Source organism: Acomys minous (assembly GCF_964271855.1).
Source record: "Acomys minous genome assembly, chromosome: 8".
In the NCBI taxonomy this organism is placed as follows: Eukaryota; Metazoa; Chordata; class Mammalia; order Rodentia; family Muridae; genus Acomys; species Acomys minous.
This window is the reverse complement of record NC_140489.1, coordinates 81,416,674-81,435,894: the sequence shown is the minus strand read 5'-3', so window position 1 is coordinate 81,435,894 and position 19,221 is coordinate 81,416,674. Positions and strand designations below refer to the sequence as shown.

At 46.9% G+C, this 19,221-nt stretch overlaps 1 protein-coding gene across 1 annotated transcript in view; it reads left to right on the top strand.

Annotated features, from left to right (window-relative positions):
* The window catches only part of LAMB1 (laminin subunit beta 1), a 69,893-nt gene that overhangs the window by 5,390 nt on the left and 45,282 nt on the right, over nucleotides 1-19,221 (top strand). Inside the window, exons 4-10 of the mRNA XM_084792577.1 lie at nucleotides 2,264-2,337; nucleotides 8,918-9,106; nucleotides 9,193-9,256; nucleotides 13,645-13,847; nucleotides 16,572-16,692; nucleotides 18,537-18,725; nucleotides 19,022-19,201. Coding sequence (XP_084648703.1) covers nucleotides 2,264-2,337; nucleotides 8,918-9,106; nucleotides 9,193-9,256; nucleotides 13,645-13,847; nucleotides 16,572-16,692; nucleotides 18,537-18,725; nucleotides 19,022-19,201 — 1,020 coding nt within the window. The remainder of the gene's footprint in view (nucleotides 1-2,263; nucleotides 2,338-8,917; nucleotides 9,107-9,192; nucleotides 9,257-13,644; nucleotides 13,848-16,571; nucleotides 16,693-18,536; nucleotides 18,726-19,021; nucleotides 19,202-19,221) is intronic.

Here is a 19,221-nt window from a genome sequence, read left to right as displayed (position 1 = left end):
GAAGTAGCTAGATCATTTCATTGCATCTCTTCGGAGTTCTTAGGAGCCCGCTGGCACCTGTCATTTATCCCTGCTATGCGGAATTCCTTTATGGCTTTCAGTAACTGGCTGTGAATTGCAGAACCAAGGACTTGGTTTCTAGGGAAGGTTGCTTGTTTACTTGTCAGTCTTAAGAAACCTATTGATTACAGACTTGCTTGAGATAGAGAGATAGAGATAGAGAGAGAGAGGTGGGGAGAGAGAGGGAGAGGAGCCTTCAGAAAACGGATTGTAACTTGTCAGAGTGGGTACTTTTTACAAGGGAATACACTGGTTGGTAGGTAGCTCTGTGTGAAAGAAGTTCTAGCCATCTGAGTCACAGAGGACAGGGCTGCAGAAACAGCATAAACCTTTTACTGAGCAGAGTCCAGGACCTCTTCCTGACCTCCCAGTCTCTGCGCGACCTCTGCAGTGAAGCAGAAATACAACGCTTCCTGGACATTGGGAGACGGACGGCCCCCATTTTAGTTAAGAAATGGTAAAATAGTTCTTAATGTGGCTAAAAGGTTTTCTTAACCATGTCAGGAGTTCATTTGTTTTGGTAGTGTTGAGGGCAACAAAAGATCCCAAATGCCGGAAAGATTTGCAAACATTGGGGCCTGAGAGAGCTCTGTCATAGAGAGAGGAGATTAGATAGATGGGCGTGGTGTCTGGAAAGTCACTGATTGTTACTGTACCTCATCATCTCTGTTGCCTGATAGCTCACAATGGAAGACTCTTTCTGTGACTCTAACTATCTCCTTTCTGTGTGTTCTGCGGGAGCTGGGTGGTTAAAGGGTGAGGTTGCATCTTAAATGCGCAGGTTCAGGGACTGGCCTGGAATGCACTGTGACTTAACTCACTTTGCCCAGGGGATCTGTTCTCGGAGCTGATAAATCAGATACAATGTAGAATAATCTTGTTCTCTTCTTTTCTGATTTTTCTTTTCTTCTCATATCAAGAGGAAAAGCCCAGACCACCCTACTTTATCAGGCTGCGGATTTGAATGAAATGGGCTTTAGGGATCCATGCGCTGTGAGAGTCCTTTTGTTACGGGTCTTCCTTTGCACTTTACATCATTTCGTTATCTCTTAATTCTGCACAAATATCACAGGTTTTCAAAGCCTCGAAGAGGAGAAATATGCATAGAGTTGCTTAGCTAATATTTCACTCGAAGTGCCCAGGGTAGTTCTGCAAGATGGTTCTTTCCAGCGAATTAGATAAGGCTCATTGCTATGATTATGGTGTTTTTCTTTAACATTCCAACTAACTCACATCCGTTCCAGTGACCACTTTTCCCCCTCGGTCGACTTGGCCATTTTCCAGCAGGCGAGTTTATTTCAAAAGGTCCCGCTGACTTCCTGAAAATATACCAGCTGTAACATGATTCATTCTGACACATTCCTGTCTTCCTGTGTTTTAAGACTTCTTTGCTTGGGAGGATGGACCCTGAAGGCATCTTCTTTCTGGGACTACAGAACAATCCTCTGAACCCAGCAGGGGGCAATCTCAGAGGTCTCTAGGGCCTTGAGGGAGGCGCTTCTTATCCCTGGAATGCCAGTGGCTTTTTTAGTGTGTTCAAGTGGGGTCTCTGACCCTCAGGGCACTATGCTGCCTGCAGAGGCTTGCTTGTTTGTTCAGGCTCCCCACCCCCCACCCCCCAACCAAGGGAAGAAGTTTGTGTTTGTTCAGGGACAGGTTTATTTATCTGACTGGTTTTTTGCCTCTTGGTGTTGGTTTTGAGGCACAGACACGCAGCCAAAGGTAGCTTCCATCAAGAATGAGTTTTTCTGAGCTGACATGTACTAACATACGTGACGCTCACCTGCTTTCTTTGCTGTCACTTAGGGAAGAAAGTAGTATTTATGTTTCTGCCGTGTCTCTGCAAACTGACCCCCTGCTGCGCACTGGAAATGTGTGCTTGGGGTGGGGGGCATTTGGCTTAGAGGGTTAGGGTAGCGGTTATGGCTTCCTAACCATTCATTGAGGGGCCTTCTGCCCTGTGTTTGGAGCAGTGAACAAATCCAGTAAGCGGAACTCTGGAGTGACTTACGGAAAACTAAGGAATCGCTCTGACTTGCGCTGCACTGCTAACATAAGTACAAAGGACCCCGTTAGTGGCTTCAACTCCAGCTTTAAGACCCAGGGGAGATTTGTAGGAGGAGCTTAAAGACTGAGGGTCGGCTGTTCAGAGACGGTCCCCAACTGGTCTCACCATTTCCTTTATTGCTTAAAAAACCTGTAGGTGTGGAGAACGTGACTATCCAACTGGATTTGGAAGCGGAATTCCACTTCACTCATCTCATAATGACTTTCAAGGTAAGCAGCCCCTGCCTGTCCCACGTGCAGGCTCCAGAGCACTGTGATTTCCACATTCAGAAACGGTGTTTATTGGGAGTTGGTCTAAAGGACAACTTAAATGTTATTGTTGCTATACATTGGGGGTAATTGAGGAGCTTTTAAAACAGGGACGTGAATAACTACCTTTCACACATACTGTCTTCATGTCAGTAAGCAGCGTCTCCATCCCAAGGTAATTCATCTATAAACGCTTAATTAGAGATTTCTTTATTTCTCCCATAGAGAAAGGCAGTGTTGGGCTCCCGCCCAAAACCACAGTAAGACATTTGCAGAGCGCGTCTCTGATCTTGCATGTTTATGCTTTAATGCTGAATTTGGTAACTGAAGAGGAAATATGTCTTAAATCTTAGGTTCCAAGATTTTGCAAACGTTGTGGGAGGAGTTTTACAGTTCCCAAAGAAGCCCGACGCATGCCTTCCTAAAGGCAGATTTTTTTTTTTCTTTTCAAGATGTAAAATGACTGTAGGACTAGGGCATGCCGCTGTACAAAGTGCCTTTGTTTCCTAAGCGGCTGCCGCCTGGAAATGACAGGCTTCCCATGGCTTAAAGCACACGTTGGCACACACAGCACTCATAATTGACTTACTGCTCCCCAGATTGAAATCACTTCTGAGTAGTTTTCAGGCGGAGTTGGGGGCCTCATTGACATCCTTTCAGGTTAGGAAAAAGGGGCCGGGGATCAGTTTACCTCGTTGGCAAGGAGCCACGCAAGTCTTACTTCTGTCTGGTCCTCAAGTCTGAGAAGCCAAGGACCAAGGGCATGTGTGGCAGTCAGAAGGTAGCTAGTGGGGGCATCCGGGTCCGTGGTTCCCAGGCCTGTGCACCTCACCCCTTTCCTCTCCCCCAAATGACCCACTGTGACTGCTGGGGCAGGAAGGTTAATGGTGACACCTAATACTGAAAGTGGTTGGATAAGGGCTATTACTAGCTTATCAGGACCCCTTGCTGCCAACTTTATCCTTTCATGAGTCACACTCAGCCTTAGTGGTTAAATTCAAACTCAGCCCCACATGAGGATCTCATCTTCATGTTACGTGACCTTTAAAGTATTCATAATCCTCTGTATTGACATTTGTGGCACTATCTTACTTTTGGGAGAACATCTGCTTCACATACATGGATGGCTCTGAGTTCATTTACGTCCAAAGTCCTTTGAGTCCATATTCTGTGGTCGAATTCAAGGGACTACAGCGAGCCAGAGATGAAATGTTATTCTATACCTAGGTGCTAAAGGTTAGGCTGAGAAAGGCAGTGAGACGCATTGACTTCAGCGGAAGGGAGGTTCATCCTTCAGGTTCAAGCTTCTGTGAGACTGCAGAACCCATGGGGTAGGGTATAGGGGTAGAGTTGGGTGTGAATTTGTTCAGCCCCTTCCTGCCTTACATCATGCCTGGAACTTTGGCTTAGTTGCTGTAAAATGAGAAGGAAAATGGCTGTATCAAAAGGTTGTGTGGGTACCCTGTGCTCCGTGTGGGTACCCTGTGCTCCGTGTGGGTACCCTGTGCTCCGTGTGGGTATCCCTGTGCTCCGTGTGGGTACCCCTGTGCTCCGTGTGGGTACCCCTGTGCTCCGTGTGGGTACCCCTGTGCTCCGTGTGGGTACCCCTGTGCTCCGTGTGGGTACCCCTGTGCTCCGTGTGGGTACCCCTGTGCTCCGTGTGGGTACCCTGTGCTCCGTGTGGGTACCCCTGTGCTCCGTGTGGGTACCCCTGTGCTCCGTGTGGGTACCCTGTGCTCCGTGTGGGTACCCTGTGCTCCGTGTGGGTACCCCTGTGCTCCGTGTGGGTACCCTGTGCTCCGTGTGGGTACCCCTGTGCTCCGTGTGGGTACCCTGTGCTCCGTGTGGGTACCCCTGTGCTCCGGGAGCAGGGGGCATCTTCCTGAGCTGGCATATTTGGGAACGTGACACTTTCTTTAAATGCTGTATGAAGGGATTGGGTTTGGTTCAGGACCCCCAAGACCAAGTTCTCAGCACAAAGGAGATTTATTTTCCCCAGGGGGACAAAGGACAGAGAATAAAAGACAAAGACAGGAGGTAGAGGACAAGGGAAAAGGGACAAAGGACTGTCTCTAGATAGAGAGGAGATAGGTGTGGCCCATAGGCAAATGGCAACTTACAAAGGTAGAAAGGGAAGCCCCATGTTAGGATAAGGTGTTTAATTGGGCATGTTAATTAGGTAGCCAAAGGGGCTTTTGATTGCTTGACTTCAATACTTTTGATAGCTGGACCTTTTTGTCCTCCTCAGGAGGAGGAAGTGGTCAAATAAAGGAATGGACCTTGGGGGCTGGCTTTAGGAATGCAATCTTAATAGTTTTGCAAGGCAGAGGGAATGGGGGAAGGTCAAGGCCTGCCAGAGCCATGCTCGGCACACTAGCCTCCCTTCATCATAGTTAACAGAAAATGGTGATATTAACACTAGCAAGCTTGTATTGTGACAGAACTTCAACTGGGGAGACAAAAACACACTCATCTACGCATCCCCTATGGGGGACCCACTACAGACCAAAATACGGATGCTACCAAAGTTGAGCTTGATGAACCAATGTGTTTTATTGGAGTTACAGAATGAAGTAACAGTTACCAGTTAACAGGAGCAGAGATGGTCCAGACAGCTGCATAGGTGACAACTCACGAGCTCGGAAACCTGGAGCACACACACCACATGGTCGGTCTACAGGCAGTTCAACAGGTTGGAGGGTGGCCGTTTCCGGATGCCTCCGTTGATCTAAACCCAGGCAGCTCAGCTCACTTCTGCTGGTCTGGTAGCTGGTCTTGTCTGAGAGCTTTTCTTTTAGCTTGGCTTCTTCCCTCTGAGAGGGATTCTCAGCTTTTATTGAGGCCTAGAGAATCTGGTCAGTTTCAGGGACTTCCTGAAGCTGTTTTGAGTTATCTTCCTGCTTAGCAGCTTCCTTCAGGGACAACATACATGACACACATGGGGGACAGACTGACAGGGACATAACACCAGGATTGCCCTTGACCTGGGGGTTGGGGGGCCAGGACCAGTACTGCCCATGGCAGTGGTGGGGGAGGGAATGACCAGGACTGCGCTTGACCTGGGCCAGGAGAAATAAGAAGAGTTTCAGAGGGGAGAGAGAGGAAACCCACTCTTGGTGGATGAGACAGTCTGAGAGCAGTGTGCCTTGGTGTGATCGTTGGCTTGTTCCTTAAGTACTGCATCCATTTGCTTCAAGCTCAGGGTGGTGAGGGAAGAGCGGAGAAGCAGGTCCAAGTCAGAAGTGCCTCCCGCTCCATACTGCCTATAATGTTTACATTCCTCAGCTGAGTCCAGGAAACATGGCACAGTGGCACAAGCCCCGCACTCCAGCAGTTGGGTTCTCAGTGAGCTCAAGGCCAGCCTGATCTGTATAGCAACTTCCAGGCTAGACTAGGGTATGTAGCCAGACCCTGGAGTTTTTGTTGTTTTGTTTTTTTAAGTTTTGAATTATAGAGTATTCTAAATTTTCAAACTTCAGAAGTTTTACCTGCTCTTGGGACACTTTTTTTATTTTTATTTTATTTTATTTTTCTTTTTGGTTTTTCGAGACAGGGTTTCTCTGTTTAGCATTGGCTGTCCTGGACTTGCAGTGTAGACCAGGCTGGCCTCGAACTTACAGCAATCCACCTGCCTCTGCCTCCCGAGTGCTGGGATTAAAGGCATGCGGCACCACACCCGGCTGGGATACCTTTTTATATGCTCACTTGCTTTCACACTCCACTACCCTTTGCCCTCTGCTTTGAGAACCACGGAGGAGAGAAGAAAGCCCTACTCCCTGGGAAGGGCCGCTATGAGGCTTTAGACTGGATGCAGGCCAGGGCCAGGAAAGGGCTGTGCCCACAACAGCCTACAAGTCTAAGTCCTTAGGAAGACCCACATCTCCTCAGAAGCACTGTCGGTGAAAATGAGGCCGAAGCAGGGACAAAGATGGAGAGCTCATTGTTTGTTCTCCACCAAGCTGGCTTTGGAGATGGCTGATTGCTAGGTGGGTTGGGTTTTCTTAGACTCAGAAAAACCCATTTATGTGCATGTGCCAGTATGTTTTTGTTATAGGCAGATGTTTCCAGGCTCTTGTGTTTGTTGTGCGTTCAGCAGCTCCTGTGTAGCAATATGGGGCCAGAGAAGGTTGATGACTAAGCTGGAGGGGGCAGGGGCTGGGCAGCAGGGGGGCAGGGGGGCAGGGGCTGGGCGGCAGGGGGGCAGGGGGGCAGGGGGGCAGGGGCTGGGGGGCGGGCAGGGCCTTCTGTCCTTTAGGTGAAGTGTGTTGTTCTGGTCTCCAGGAACTTCTTAAATCCACAGGAAATTGGATGACTGGCCAATGGCCCTTGGGATTTAGAAGTTTCCAGAAGTGAGAGAGAAGGAAGCATAGCCAGGACAGGCTTCTGTGGGTTTTTTCTCTGCTGCCTTTTGATACAGAGCCATCAGACTAAGTGTGCCCCTCCCAAGCCTTCTCAAGGCTTCCCAGTTGGGAGCTTGGCCTCGTGGGATTGACCAGGCCGACACACCTGTCACGTCAGGATCAGATGGCCAAAGGCGTTTCTAATTTTTCTGTTTTAAACTTCTTAGTCTACATCATTGCTTTCATCTGCCTATGGATAGATGGAAAAGTAACTTTGTATCCATCAATCGGGGTTATCCAGGAAGCTGGAATGTAGGTCCCGGGAACTGTGCCAGTTCCCAACAGTAGCACTCTGCAAGGGCTTCTGCCAAGAGGTGGTTTTATTTAATTCAGAAATTCACATTTATTTAGTTCTGTTTTCTAGGTTGGCTGAACTTTCCTTTGATTTTCCTCCGTGGCACTGACTTCCTCTTCCTAGAGTGCACACAGCATGTTCATGGGCCCGAAGCATCGGCCCACGGCCTACTTATAGGGTCCGTCTACTTTCTTATTTCCACTTGACTTTGTCCCTCACACCCTCCTGAAATCATCTTCATGTTTTGAGGGCTTTGTCTTTTTCCTGTTCCCCTGACACCCCCGCCTTTTCCATCTCTGTGAGGCCACTGGCTAACGAGGAGGAAATACACACGGGAGCACACAGTAGGGAAGGAAAAGTGACGGTCGCCCGCTCTTCTCCAAAGTCTGGCCTCTCAGGCATTTTCCTGGAGTGTTGACCTCTCTTTCTCTTGCCATTGGCTTTGTTGGAGAAATCGAATGCGGCTCCTTCCACATCCATGTTGCAAAGCTGCATGCCGTGCCATGCGTGTCCAGCCCCAGACAAGCATTAGAGGCTCATTCATGTCATTTTCAACAGCCACCATGCTTTGGGGCCTTGTGATTCTTTCCTCTCTACTTTCTCACTAAGATCTACTAGGTCAGATGTAACTCAGTACATTGTACCGTCACAACGGAACCTTCGACTTCATATCTCTCTGTCCGTTTTATGACTGTTGGAGTTCGAGACCTTCATCTCTCTTTGGTTGCTCTGTTTCTTGTCATCTTCCATGTTTAATGTCATGTCTGATGAGTGTCGTCCCACTCCTCTTTCCCATGACCCCTTTCTGTCTCCACCTAACATCCTAGGTATTTCATATAAGTGAAATCATAATGCTTGATTTGGTTTGTTTTGTTTTTCTTTTTTGTTTTTCGAGACAGGGTTTCTCTGAGTAGTCCTAGCAGTCCTGGGCTTGTTTTGTAGACCAGGCTGGCCTCGAACTCAAAGAGATCTGTCTGCCTCAGCCTCCCAGTGGTGGGATTAAAAGTGTGTGCCACCACGCCCAGCCGTAGATGGTTTATTTCACTTAGTACAGTGCCTTCAAGGTCCTTCTATGTTATGTTATAAGAAGCTGGAGTCGCCTCCTTTTGTCGCTAAATAATATTCTATTGTATTTATCATACTTTGTTCTTTGTTCTTTTTCTTTTCTTTTTTCTTTTTTTTTTTTTTTTTCCGAGACAGGGTTTCTCTGGGTAGCCTTGGCTGTCCTAGACTCAACTTTGTAGACCAGGCTGGCCTCAAACTCACAGTGATCCACCTGTCTCTGCTTCCAGAGTGCTGGGATTAAAGCGTGCGCTACCACCGCCCACCTCACACTTTGTTCTTAACCAGTCAGTAGGCACGTTGGCTATTGCTACTCTTTAGCTGTTGTGAATGAGCTGCTAGTTTTTCATATGTCATACGATTGTACTGTGGTCTTTGATACTGAACTCTAAGTTTTATGCCCATATATATTTCTTATTAGCCTGTGTGTAGCGTATGGGTGTTATTTAAGCCACTGTCTGATACATCTATTGAATGGTTAAACAAAGAAGTGAGAGAGAGCAAGCATTCACATTTAGTTCTGTCATGGACATGGTGGCTAACCATGCCAAAATATATTTGCTACAAAGGCCTGTTTATGATCAGCTTCCAAAAAGAAACAGCTCGCTGATCTACCAGGTGGGAGAAGTGTTTCCTTGTAAGAACAGTGTCTACAGGACAGCCCAGCCGCAGTCTGAAATACCAACCACACGAGTGAGCTTTGAGGCACACAATGAGAGATGCTTTTTGAAAAGGACAGATTAGCCATCAGAAACATCAGCTGCGACTTTTCTCCTGCTTTTAGACATTCCGTCCAGCTGCCATGCTGATAGAGCGGTCTTCTGACTTTGGGAAGACTTGGGGCGTGTACAGATACTTCGCCTATGACTGTGAGAGTTCCTTCCCGGGCATTTCAACTGGCCCCATGAAGAAAGTGGATGACATCATCTGCGACTCCCGCTATTCCGACATTGAGCCCTCCACAGAAGGAGAGGTTTGTATGCCTCTCTGTTTCAGTTCTGCGTGTCAACTTGCTTTTTGGTCACTGCAAAAAATACTAACCCTGTTATCTGTTCCTAGGTGATATTTCGTGCTTTAGATCCTGCTTTCAAAATAGAAGATCCTTATAGCCCGAGGATACAGAGTAAGCTTGTTGCCAAATAAATACTTGGGTGGGAAACAGTGCTCATACAGCAGGTGTCACCCTCCCCAGGAGCCCTGCTACCCAATATCTTGCTCCTCAGTCCTAAATCCACGACATTTTCTTCCTTTCTTTGTAGTTTCCCGCTAGCTTTTCAAATGACCAGAAGTCAGGCTTCACAGATAAGGAACACATTTTGACTGTCAGCAGAACTCCCGACAGTCCTACTGGCTGTACCGCCCTCTATTTTTGTTGTCATTGTTCTTGCTCAGTATATAAATTAGAGTACAGATTTAAGCTGCTGCAATAAAGCATCCCTCAATTATAGGTGCTCTAATAAAATTTCATTCTTTTGCTTGAAAGAAATCGGCAGGCGGGAGCCTCAGTTTTAATTCTGTGTGTATATGGGTTGCCTGCATATGTGTGCACTCCCCGCGGTGCTCTGGGAGGCCAGACGAAGGTGTCAGATAGAGCCCTTGGAAATGGAGTTACAGACAGTCATGAGCCACCATGTGGTGTGGAAATCGAACCCAGTTCCTCTGGAAGACTAGCCAGTGCTTTTAATCACTGAAGTGTTTCTGCAGCACTGGAGGGACTCTCAAAGAAGAAGCACAGTTCAGTTGCCACAGTTAGTCTCAGTATAAAATGTGAGATGATACCCAGTTAAATTTGAGTGACAGATAGATAACGTGCTCTTTTCTTTTTTAATATCCCATATTAACATTTGTAACTGGTACAAGGGTGTCCCATCCGATGTTTACAGTTAGTATAATTTTTTTTTTATCATTTGCTATTTGGGACCTACTTACACTAAAGATGAGGGCTTATCATCAACTTGAATTTAACGGAGCATCCTTTATTGTTCGCATGAACCTGGTAACCCTAGCTATAAAACTGCCCCTCTTCCTAGGACTAGCCACACTAGCACAGTTAGAACAGGTCACCGTGTCCTCATTCTAATCTGCGGAGGTCAGGAATAGAGACAAGACTCGGAGGTTGCGCATAGCACTCCCGTGCATTGCTATAATTAGTCTTGTCGCTGGAGCACAGAAGATACAGAAATATCTCTGGCCAGGTGGCCTGTGCTCTGCTAAAACTCTTGGCAAGGGCTCCTATCCACAGGCGATGGGACACAGAACGCCGAGGAAGATCAGAATTGCCAGTCATGACAAGTGTATGTAGTAAGGTGAGGACTGTATGGCCTGCTGATAGATGATTGACCCGAGTGCAGAGTTGGATAACGCGCAGATGGTGATGGGGCAATGAAATGGCAGCTTGATCTTGGCTCACACAGTACAGTTCTTAGTTCAGAGGCTGGAGAGGTGGCTCAGCCGTCAATGGTTATCCCATCCCTTGTATCCTCCCATTCTTCCCTCCCTCCCATTTTCCCCTTACTCCCCTCCCCTATGACTGTTCCTGAGGGGGATTTCCTCCCCCTGTATATGCTCATAGGGTATCAAGTCTCTTCTCGGTAACCTGCTATCCTTCCTCTGAGTGCCACCAGGTCTCCCCCTCCAGGGGACATGGTCAAATGTGAGGCACCAGAGTACGTGAGAAAGTCATACCCTACTCTCCACTCAACTGTGGAGACTGTTCTGACCATTGGCTAGATCTGGGTAGGGGTTTAAGGTTTATAGCCTGTATTGTCCTTGGCTGGTGCCTTAGTTTGAGCGGGACCCCTGGGCCCAAATCTGCCTATCCACTGTTCTTTCCACTGTTCAACAATTGTTTACGTCACTGCAGGACTGCATGTTGCTCTTGGGAAGCAGATTGTTCATTAATTAAACTCTTTGACTTTCAAGTCACACCTAGGGTTCAATTCTAATTCTGTTATAATGCAGCTGCATGACCTGGTGACTCACTTAAAAACACTTCCAGTTCCTCTTTCCGCATCTTTAACTAGAGATGGAAATACCAACCTGAGGGTTGTTGGAGTCACGTAAGTGACCATCCCAGTGTCCAGTGCATCAAAGCTATGGGTGGTGGTGACGCAGCTTAGCTCGTGTATGAAGCTGGTCCTGTCAGTGAAAGTCAGAGTTAAAGAGAGGGAGAACCTCCCTTGTTCTGCCTTGCTATGAGGCTGCAATTGATCCAGTAGAGCGAGACAGGGCTGGTTCTTAATGCGTCTTTGTCAGCTGTGCAGAGGCCTAGTTTTAACCACAGTCTCACAGAACCTCCAAGCTTGCAACATGGGAGAATAGAGTGGAAGAAATCCAGAGGATGTTGACAAAGAAGTCGGCTTTCCAGCTCAAATTAATTTTAATGTGGCCGAGACTCTCCAGGGTCTGTAGTTTACTCATTCCTTCTATTGTAAAAACAAATATTTAATGGCATGCCTGTGCAGTCTCTGAGCAAAGCCACGAGGCTGTTCCTTTAGGTCTCAAAATCTGGTTGGGAAAGATGTCCACATGGGTTCCAGGACAAACAGCCCTGGAGTCCCTAACAAGACTCATCTGTTCTGCAAGTGAGCGTTGTGGGGCTTGAAGAATGCATTCAATTCACGATGTCAATTCCCTAGGCTCTTGTTGTTCGGTGGCATCAGGGAGACCTTTCTAGGAAGTGCCCATGTTAGCCACTCATGCCTTTGATTTATTTAGTAAGCGAGGGAACAGAATTTCTGTCGTTGAGACCTTGGAGACTCACTTCAAAGGGATGTGCCTCTCAGAAGAGCAGGCAGCCCGAGGCTCTGTTGTTGCTCCGTGTGGCGGGAGAGAGTGGGGGAGCTGTTTGCTCTTTTGAGGGCTCCTTGAAGTTCAAGGGTTTCTAAATACTCCAGCTGCCCTTGACGTTTGTGTTTCGGCCTCTTGTCAATAGTACTGTGTGTGTGCAGTAGAGCTTTGCAGATGTTGCCATTCACAGATGCCATTCAGTGCAAGATTGTGGGTTCTTTGTTTTGTATGTGATTTTTTACAAAGACCCTAAGTTTAACACGTGGATGCTCCCTTTCCAGCCCCAGCCATTTCTGTAGGCTTCACTGTAAACCGTGCATGTGTTACAACTGTCTGTTTTGCATTTGGTGTCTGAAACTATGTGATGCATTAGGCTTCTACTGTTTTGTCTTGTATCCTAAGTTGTAAATATGCATTAGCACAAATGAAAGTAAAGCTGGCAGGCAATTGCAGAATTCAGAGAGCTGTAAGAGGCAGTTGGGTGAATGAGCAGATCTTGTGGGGTCCACTTCAGTAGGAGCTGCTTGGCCATTAAGGAAAACCACCTGCATAGCAGGTTGGCTGGCCCTTGCTCTGTCTCGTTATATAACATGTAACTGACAGCCTAGCTTCCGGAGTAAGCTTAGGCCTACAGACTAGGGAGAAAGAGGAAAAATAAAAGAAGACAAATGGAGCTGGACTTGGTGGCGCACGGCTTTAATCCCAGCACTTGGGAGGCAGAGGCAGGCAGATCTCAGTGGGTTCGAGGCCAGCCTGCTTTGCAAAGCGTGTCCCGGACAGCCAAGAGGAAAACCCTGTCTTGAAAAAAACAATCCCCTTCCCCACCCCATTCCAAAAAAAATCCAAACCAAAAAAGACAAACTGATGTGTAGGGAAAATGATTTGCTTGGAGACCTAGAACTAAGCCCCTTTGTCCTCATGTCGCTATACTGAATTAATAAATATGAAAATGTTTTGCAAAACCATGTAGACTACAGTGTTACTTAAAACTAGCTTGAAAGAGGCCATGAATTTGAGAGGGAGTTGGAGAAACTAGGAAGGGGGTGGAGGGAGAAAAGGGAAGGATTGTTTTTTTAAAAACTATTTTAAGAAAAGCTTGGTTGAGATGTTCTTCCCTGAGAAAGGTAGTTTTTCTTTCGTGTTAAATCTGTTCTTGTAACTTGGATTTAGGTAGCAGGAAATTTCAGATAGTGTTTTCTCATTTAAAAATAAATACATATCTGTTCCTGTTTGATTAAAATTGGCAGCCAGGATAAAGCCTTTTTCACCTGAGAGGATTTCTGGCTTTGATAACCATGTCTGTGGGAGCCAGAAGATAGTGCAGTGGGCTCTGCAACCATGATGGTTGGTTGGTTGTTGGTTTTTCGAGACAGGGTTTCTCTGTGTAGCCTGGGCTGTCCTGGACTCGCTTTATAGACCAGGCTGGCCTCGAACTCACAGAGCTCCTTCTGCCTCTGCCTCCCAAGTGTTGGGATTAAAGGCGTAACCATGATTGTAACTGACATTCTTACTGATCTGAGGGGACTGTGGTCGCCTTCCCTGCTTCCAGGGGCCTGTGGCACTGTGCTAAACCTCACAGCCATCATCTAGTTCACTCAGGAGGACTGAAGTGCACTTAGGCCGCTGTCATTTGTCCCATCTTTCTCTAAAGAGAAACAGCGTAGAATCCGCACAGCGTGCTTGCTTGTCTGACTTGACCTTTCCTTCTGGTGACCTTTGCAGATCTATTAAAAATCACCAACTTGAGAATCAAGTTTGTGAAACTACACACACTGGGAGATAACCTTTTGGACTCGCGCATGGAAATCAGAGAGAAGTACTATTACGCCGTTTACGACATGGTGGTCCGAGGGAACTGCTTCTGCTACGGCCACGCCAGCGAGTGTGCCCCCGTGGATGGGCTCCACGAAGAAGTGGAAGGAATGGTGAGTGTCCGCTGGTGTCTGTACAGGTGACCTGGAGTGCTTTTCAGTCCAAACTTGGCTTTAAGCCTGCTGACCGTTAGGTTGTGAGAAAGCGTGTGAACACTACCAGTTTCATAGATCCTGAATTGGTTTTTGGAATCCATTGCTGCAGGCCATTGCTGAAGTATTTAGCTACCAAGGATTGAAAAGCTGTCTAAATTACAATCCAGACTGCATTTCCATTAAAGAAAGCACACGAGCATCCAGTCTTCATGCTAGCAAGAGCAAGGTGGCCTCAGCCCAGAGGGACTGGAAATTGTAACCCAGGTCTAGAACCATGACTTGGAGATCAAATGGAGTTTTCTTTCTGCCCCCCCTTCGACTTCCCTTTCTTTGCTACTTTTACATTGTGTTTGCAAATCAAATGCTTTGGAATTTGAGATTTCATTTGCTTGCCAACTGGCTACCATGCTGGTTAGTTTGTCTAGTAGTTGACACAAGCTAGAGTCCACTGGAAAGAATGACCCTCCGTTGAGGAATCGCCTCCCTCTGACTGACCTGTGGGCAGCTCTGTGGGACATTGTCTGATTAGTGCTTGGTGTGGGGGGCCCCAGCTCACGGTGGGTGGTGCCCAGTGGACAGGTGGTCTGAAGAAAGCCACGGGGATCAAGTTAGCACTCCTCCCAGGTCTCTGCTTCAGGTGCTGCCTCTAGGTTCCGGCCTGAGTTTCTGTCCCGATGTCCTTCAGTGATAGACTGTGACTTGGAAGTGTAAGCCAGATAAACCCTTTCCTTTCCCAAGTTGGTTTTGGTCGTAACAACAGAAAAGCAGACGTCAGCAACGGAAGAGTCCAGAGGATTGTAACTCTAATCCACTTCAGTGGCTTCCAGAAGAATTCTTCCAACCCTTAGGAGTTTAATACTAGATTAAATTCTGGAGGTGACACGGACCTTGAGCGAGGAGACCAAAAAGTTAACAGTTCGTAAATGAGTAACTAGTGGTGGGCATTCAAACCTGGTCCCCCACCCCCCACCTCTGCCTTAGGCACCCCTCGTAGCTGCTGGGCCTTTCTTGACGACGGCTATGCCTTGCTTATTAGCTGTCTTTCTCTTCAAAACTTGTTAGTCTCTGTCCAAAGGGTACAAGATCCGTGTACTCTGCCCTTGTCAAACCTCTGCCTTCCCTTTACTCCAGCTGGGAGTCTTCATGGGTAAACAAGTCGGCTTTTCAACAGCCCCAGGGGGTGAGAGAAGTTTCTATTCAACATACCTTTCTGAGAGTTCCAGACAGACTTTACTTTCTAGAATAGCAAACCTTTGTGACTTGATGTCAAGGTGTATTCAGATGCTGCGTGTCGTGTGTGGTCTGGGAGACTGCGTTTCAGTTCTGTACAACCAGTGGTAATGGGCGGATTTTAATCTCCACCTAACTGCACTCCTGTCAAGTCAGGTGCAGGAGAGGAGGGACCTGTCTGTCCGGTTCTCGAATTCCAGTTGGTAGAGATCAGGGGTAAGACCTTAGGTACGTGCATGCTTGGCTGGTGAAGTGATGTGTTGATGCTTCTCAGACTGCAAGGGTCTTAAAAGCATAACTTGAGTGAAATGACATGCATTAGAATATCTTGGGTCTTCTTAAAAAGTTAATTTGTGTCTTTCTCATAGTTTTATTTCCTTACTTGAAGGGAAGCAGATGGTAAATGGTTGGGAAAATGGTTTTTATTATGGTTAAGAAAAATTAAGTGCTGTGCTTACAGGGGGGAAAAAACCAGAAACCCTTCAAAGAAAATGATTACCTGGCAGAGTGTAAGACACACAGAATTTAGAGCTTGTTCTCTGGGGCCGGTGCATATTGAGGGCTACGTTAAAACCTTGAGCGGTTTCTCGTGCAGTCGCTTATAAAAATTATTCTTAAATAACTAGTTTAAATACATATTGCACTTTGAAATTCATTTACTTTATGTGCATGTGTGTCCTCACACATGTGCCACTGAGTTCATACGAAGGTCAGAGCACAACTGGAGGGAGGGAGTTTCTCTCTCCTTCCACGTGGGCACTGGGGATCAGACTAAGGTATTGAGGCTGGTGGTGGTTGTTGTTGTTGTTGTTATTGTTTTAATTCTTAAATACTTACTTACAAATTTTTATTTTGGATTATAATATAATTATATCATTTCCCTCTTTTCTTCCTCCAAACCCTTCTTGCTCTCTCTTAGTTTATGGCCTCTTTTTTCATTAATTGTTGTTCCATTTATGAATGTGTGTATATATGTATGTATATATACACACACATATGCGCACACACACATATTCCTAAATAAATAAGTACAAGCTTCTCAGTCTACATAGTGTTAAGTTGTATTTTTAGGGATGGTCATTTGGTACTGGACAACCAACCGGTGTGTTCTTCCCTGGGAAGACTAGTTTTTTCTGCTGTTAGCACTCCTTAGTTGCCTGAAGTCCTTTAAAAAAAAATTCTTAAATTGTTAGTTTTGTTCATCTGGCTTCTTTATGGAGCCATTCAGCTGAATGTCCATTACGTCACAGAAGCTATTCTAGAGACAAGGATGATAGCCATCAGCTTACGTGGCTAGAACTCAGTCCGCTGGGGAAAGAAAGTAATAACAAGCCTCACTGTGAGGAGCTGGACATGGTGTGAAGAGGAGATTCCATCTTCTCCTGACTGTGGAAGAAGTGTGGCCATTCGCACGCGTCTGACTTTGCCTCTTCCTGGTTTGTAACTTGCCAGGTTCATGGGCACTGCATGTGCAGGCACAACACCAAAGGCTTGAACTGTGAGCTGTGCATGGATTTCTACCACGATTTGCCGTGGAGACCTGCGGAAGGTCGGAACAGCAATGCCTGCAAAAGTAAGTGTCTGTTGGCGGCAGTGCGGGTGGCAGGACCTATTTTCTGGGGAGCTGTGATCTGTAATTACATTATTTGCAGAGGGGAAGAAAATCTGTTCCATTCTCCTGGCTGAGTCTGTCCCAGAGCAATGATGCGTATGCACTGAGTTAAGTGAACAAGAATTAACATGTTTGGCACTGACTTAAGAAAATGGCGGTGGTGTTCATGACATTGTATCTGCTTTTAAGACATAGGACAGCAGGGCAAATGAAAGGCAAATATAGTAGTTGGGGTCTGAGGTATCCCCCAAATGATACGTTGAAGGCCTGGGGTCCCCAGCTGGTGGCACAATTGAGAAGTCACTGGGTTCCAAGGACACTACCTTGATCGGTAGGTAGGTCAGTGCATTGATGAGTCCCTGGCTGACTGGGTTTCTAGGTTAGGCCCAGCTGGAGGAGTTGGTTCTGAGAGGTATGCCTTTGATGTTGTTTCTTCTTCTTCCCAACCCTTTCTGGTTTGTTCTTCTGCTTCCTGGCTGCCATGAAGGGAGCAGCTCTGCAGTCCCATGCCTTTCTGCCGTCACGTTCTGCCTTAGCACAGAGCCAGCAGCAACAGCTGGCCAGCTGTGGAGTACAGCCTCCGAAATAACGGGCCAAAGTAAAGCCTCCTTTAAATTGTTTTCCCAAAGTATTTTGTCACAATGAGGAAAGAAGTCTGGCCTACTGCTCGGAAGACTGGGTGTACTACCTGCCTGCCACACTGCCTTTCCCCATACATCCTACCATAATCTTCAAGTATGTAACCCTAAAAGGCTTTTCTAGGAAGGCAACTGTTCGTTAGGGTAGAAAATACTTTCATCAGTTTCTTCCCCGGGTGGGGCCTAAGGTACCTTTGCGGGATAACCCCCTTCTTCCTATATTGGTCACTTTTCAGAAAATAGCCAAGTAAATTGATATAAAGTGGGAAAAAGCCACCAGTCCATGGTCACTTGGCTTTGCTGCTTGAGATCTATGGAAAGGCAGAAGCATCATGGGAAAAGATAGCTGTGGGTCAGAGCTTTCAAAGGTCACCCCAGGGACCTGCTTTCTCCAGCCAGACCACACCTCCTACTTCGCATTATTTTCTTTCCAGTTAGGTCATTATTTTATGGACTAGGCCCTTCGTGAATCAGTCATTTCCTAACCAAGCCTTTTACACGGGAGCCTCATATCTAAAAGACACTGTTTCCTGGTCATATGGTTCCGAGGGGATTTTGTCCAAGAGTTTCCCATTTATAATAACAAATTTATCTATTGGTTTTATTGAGATGGAGTTTCTCTGTATAGGCCTGCCTGTCTGCCCTGGCCGCTCACTCTGTACATCAGGCTGGCCTCAAACTCAGAGATCCACCAGCCTCTGCCTCCCAAATGCTAAGATAAAAGGCACGTGTCACCACAGTCCACCTAGCAATATTAATTTTTTATATACAGTCCATGTTTGGTTTGGTTCGGTTTGGTTTTTCAAGACAGGGTTTCTCTGTGTAACAGTTCTAGCTGTCCTGGAACTTGTTCGGTAGACCAGGATGGCCTTGAACGCACAGAGATCCACCTGCCTCTGCCTCCCAAGTGCTGGGATTATAGGTATGCAGCACCACTGCCAGGCCTACAGTTCATGTTTTAAAAGCTGCTAGCTGATTGGAGGTTTCAGGGCGGGATCAACAAGGCCCTTTTTCATCATCAGAGGCTTCTCGCCGGTTACCGTTTTACTCAGCCTCAGTCCCCTCTTGGATTAAATGAGCTTTCTTGCTGCCAGCTCCATCCTCCATTGGAAAATAAGATTTAATTTTTTTTTTTTTTTTGTCTTTGACATTGGTCTTGTCACACAGAATGTAACTGCAACGAACATTCCAGCTCATGTCACTTTGACATGGCGGTCTTCCTGGCCACTGGGAACATCAGCGGTGGAGTTTGCGATGACTGTCAGCACAACACCATGGGACGCAACTGTGAGCAGTGCAAGCCGTTCTACTACCAGCACCCCGAGCGAGACATCCGGGACCCCAACCTCTGCGAACGTACGTTGGCAAACGTCATTCATGGGACTTGTTTTCACCGCTTTCCGTGCAGCATAGTTTGTGGTCAGCATCCTCCTCCTGGTGCTCAGACTCTGAGCAGCATAGCCAGCGTTGTTGGTCAACAGCTGTCAAGGATGCTGAGAGAGGCATTTGTTTGCTAGTTCTTACGTTCAGTTCTCTTTGGCTGGGTTTGGAAGGTAGCAGAGAACATGTGGGTTATGCAGACAGAACGAAGCAAAACAGAACAAAACATGGCCTGATTCCTGGTGTCTTTAACCTGGAGTTGTTCTTCTCAGCGTGTACCTGTGACCCAGCGGGCTCTGAGAACGGAGGAATCTGCGACAGTTACACTGATTTTTCTGTGGGTCTCATTGCTGGTCAGTGCCGGTGCAAACTGCACGTGGAAGGAGAGCGCTGTGATGTTTGTAAAGAAGGCTTCTATGACTTAAGTGCTGAAGACCCATTTGGTTGTAAATGTAAGTGTGTATGGGGCATT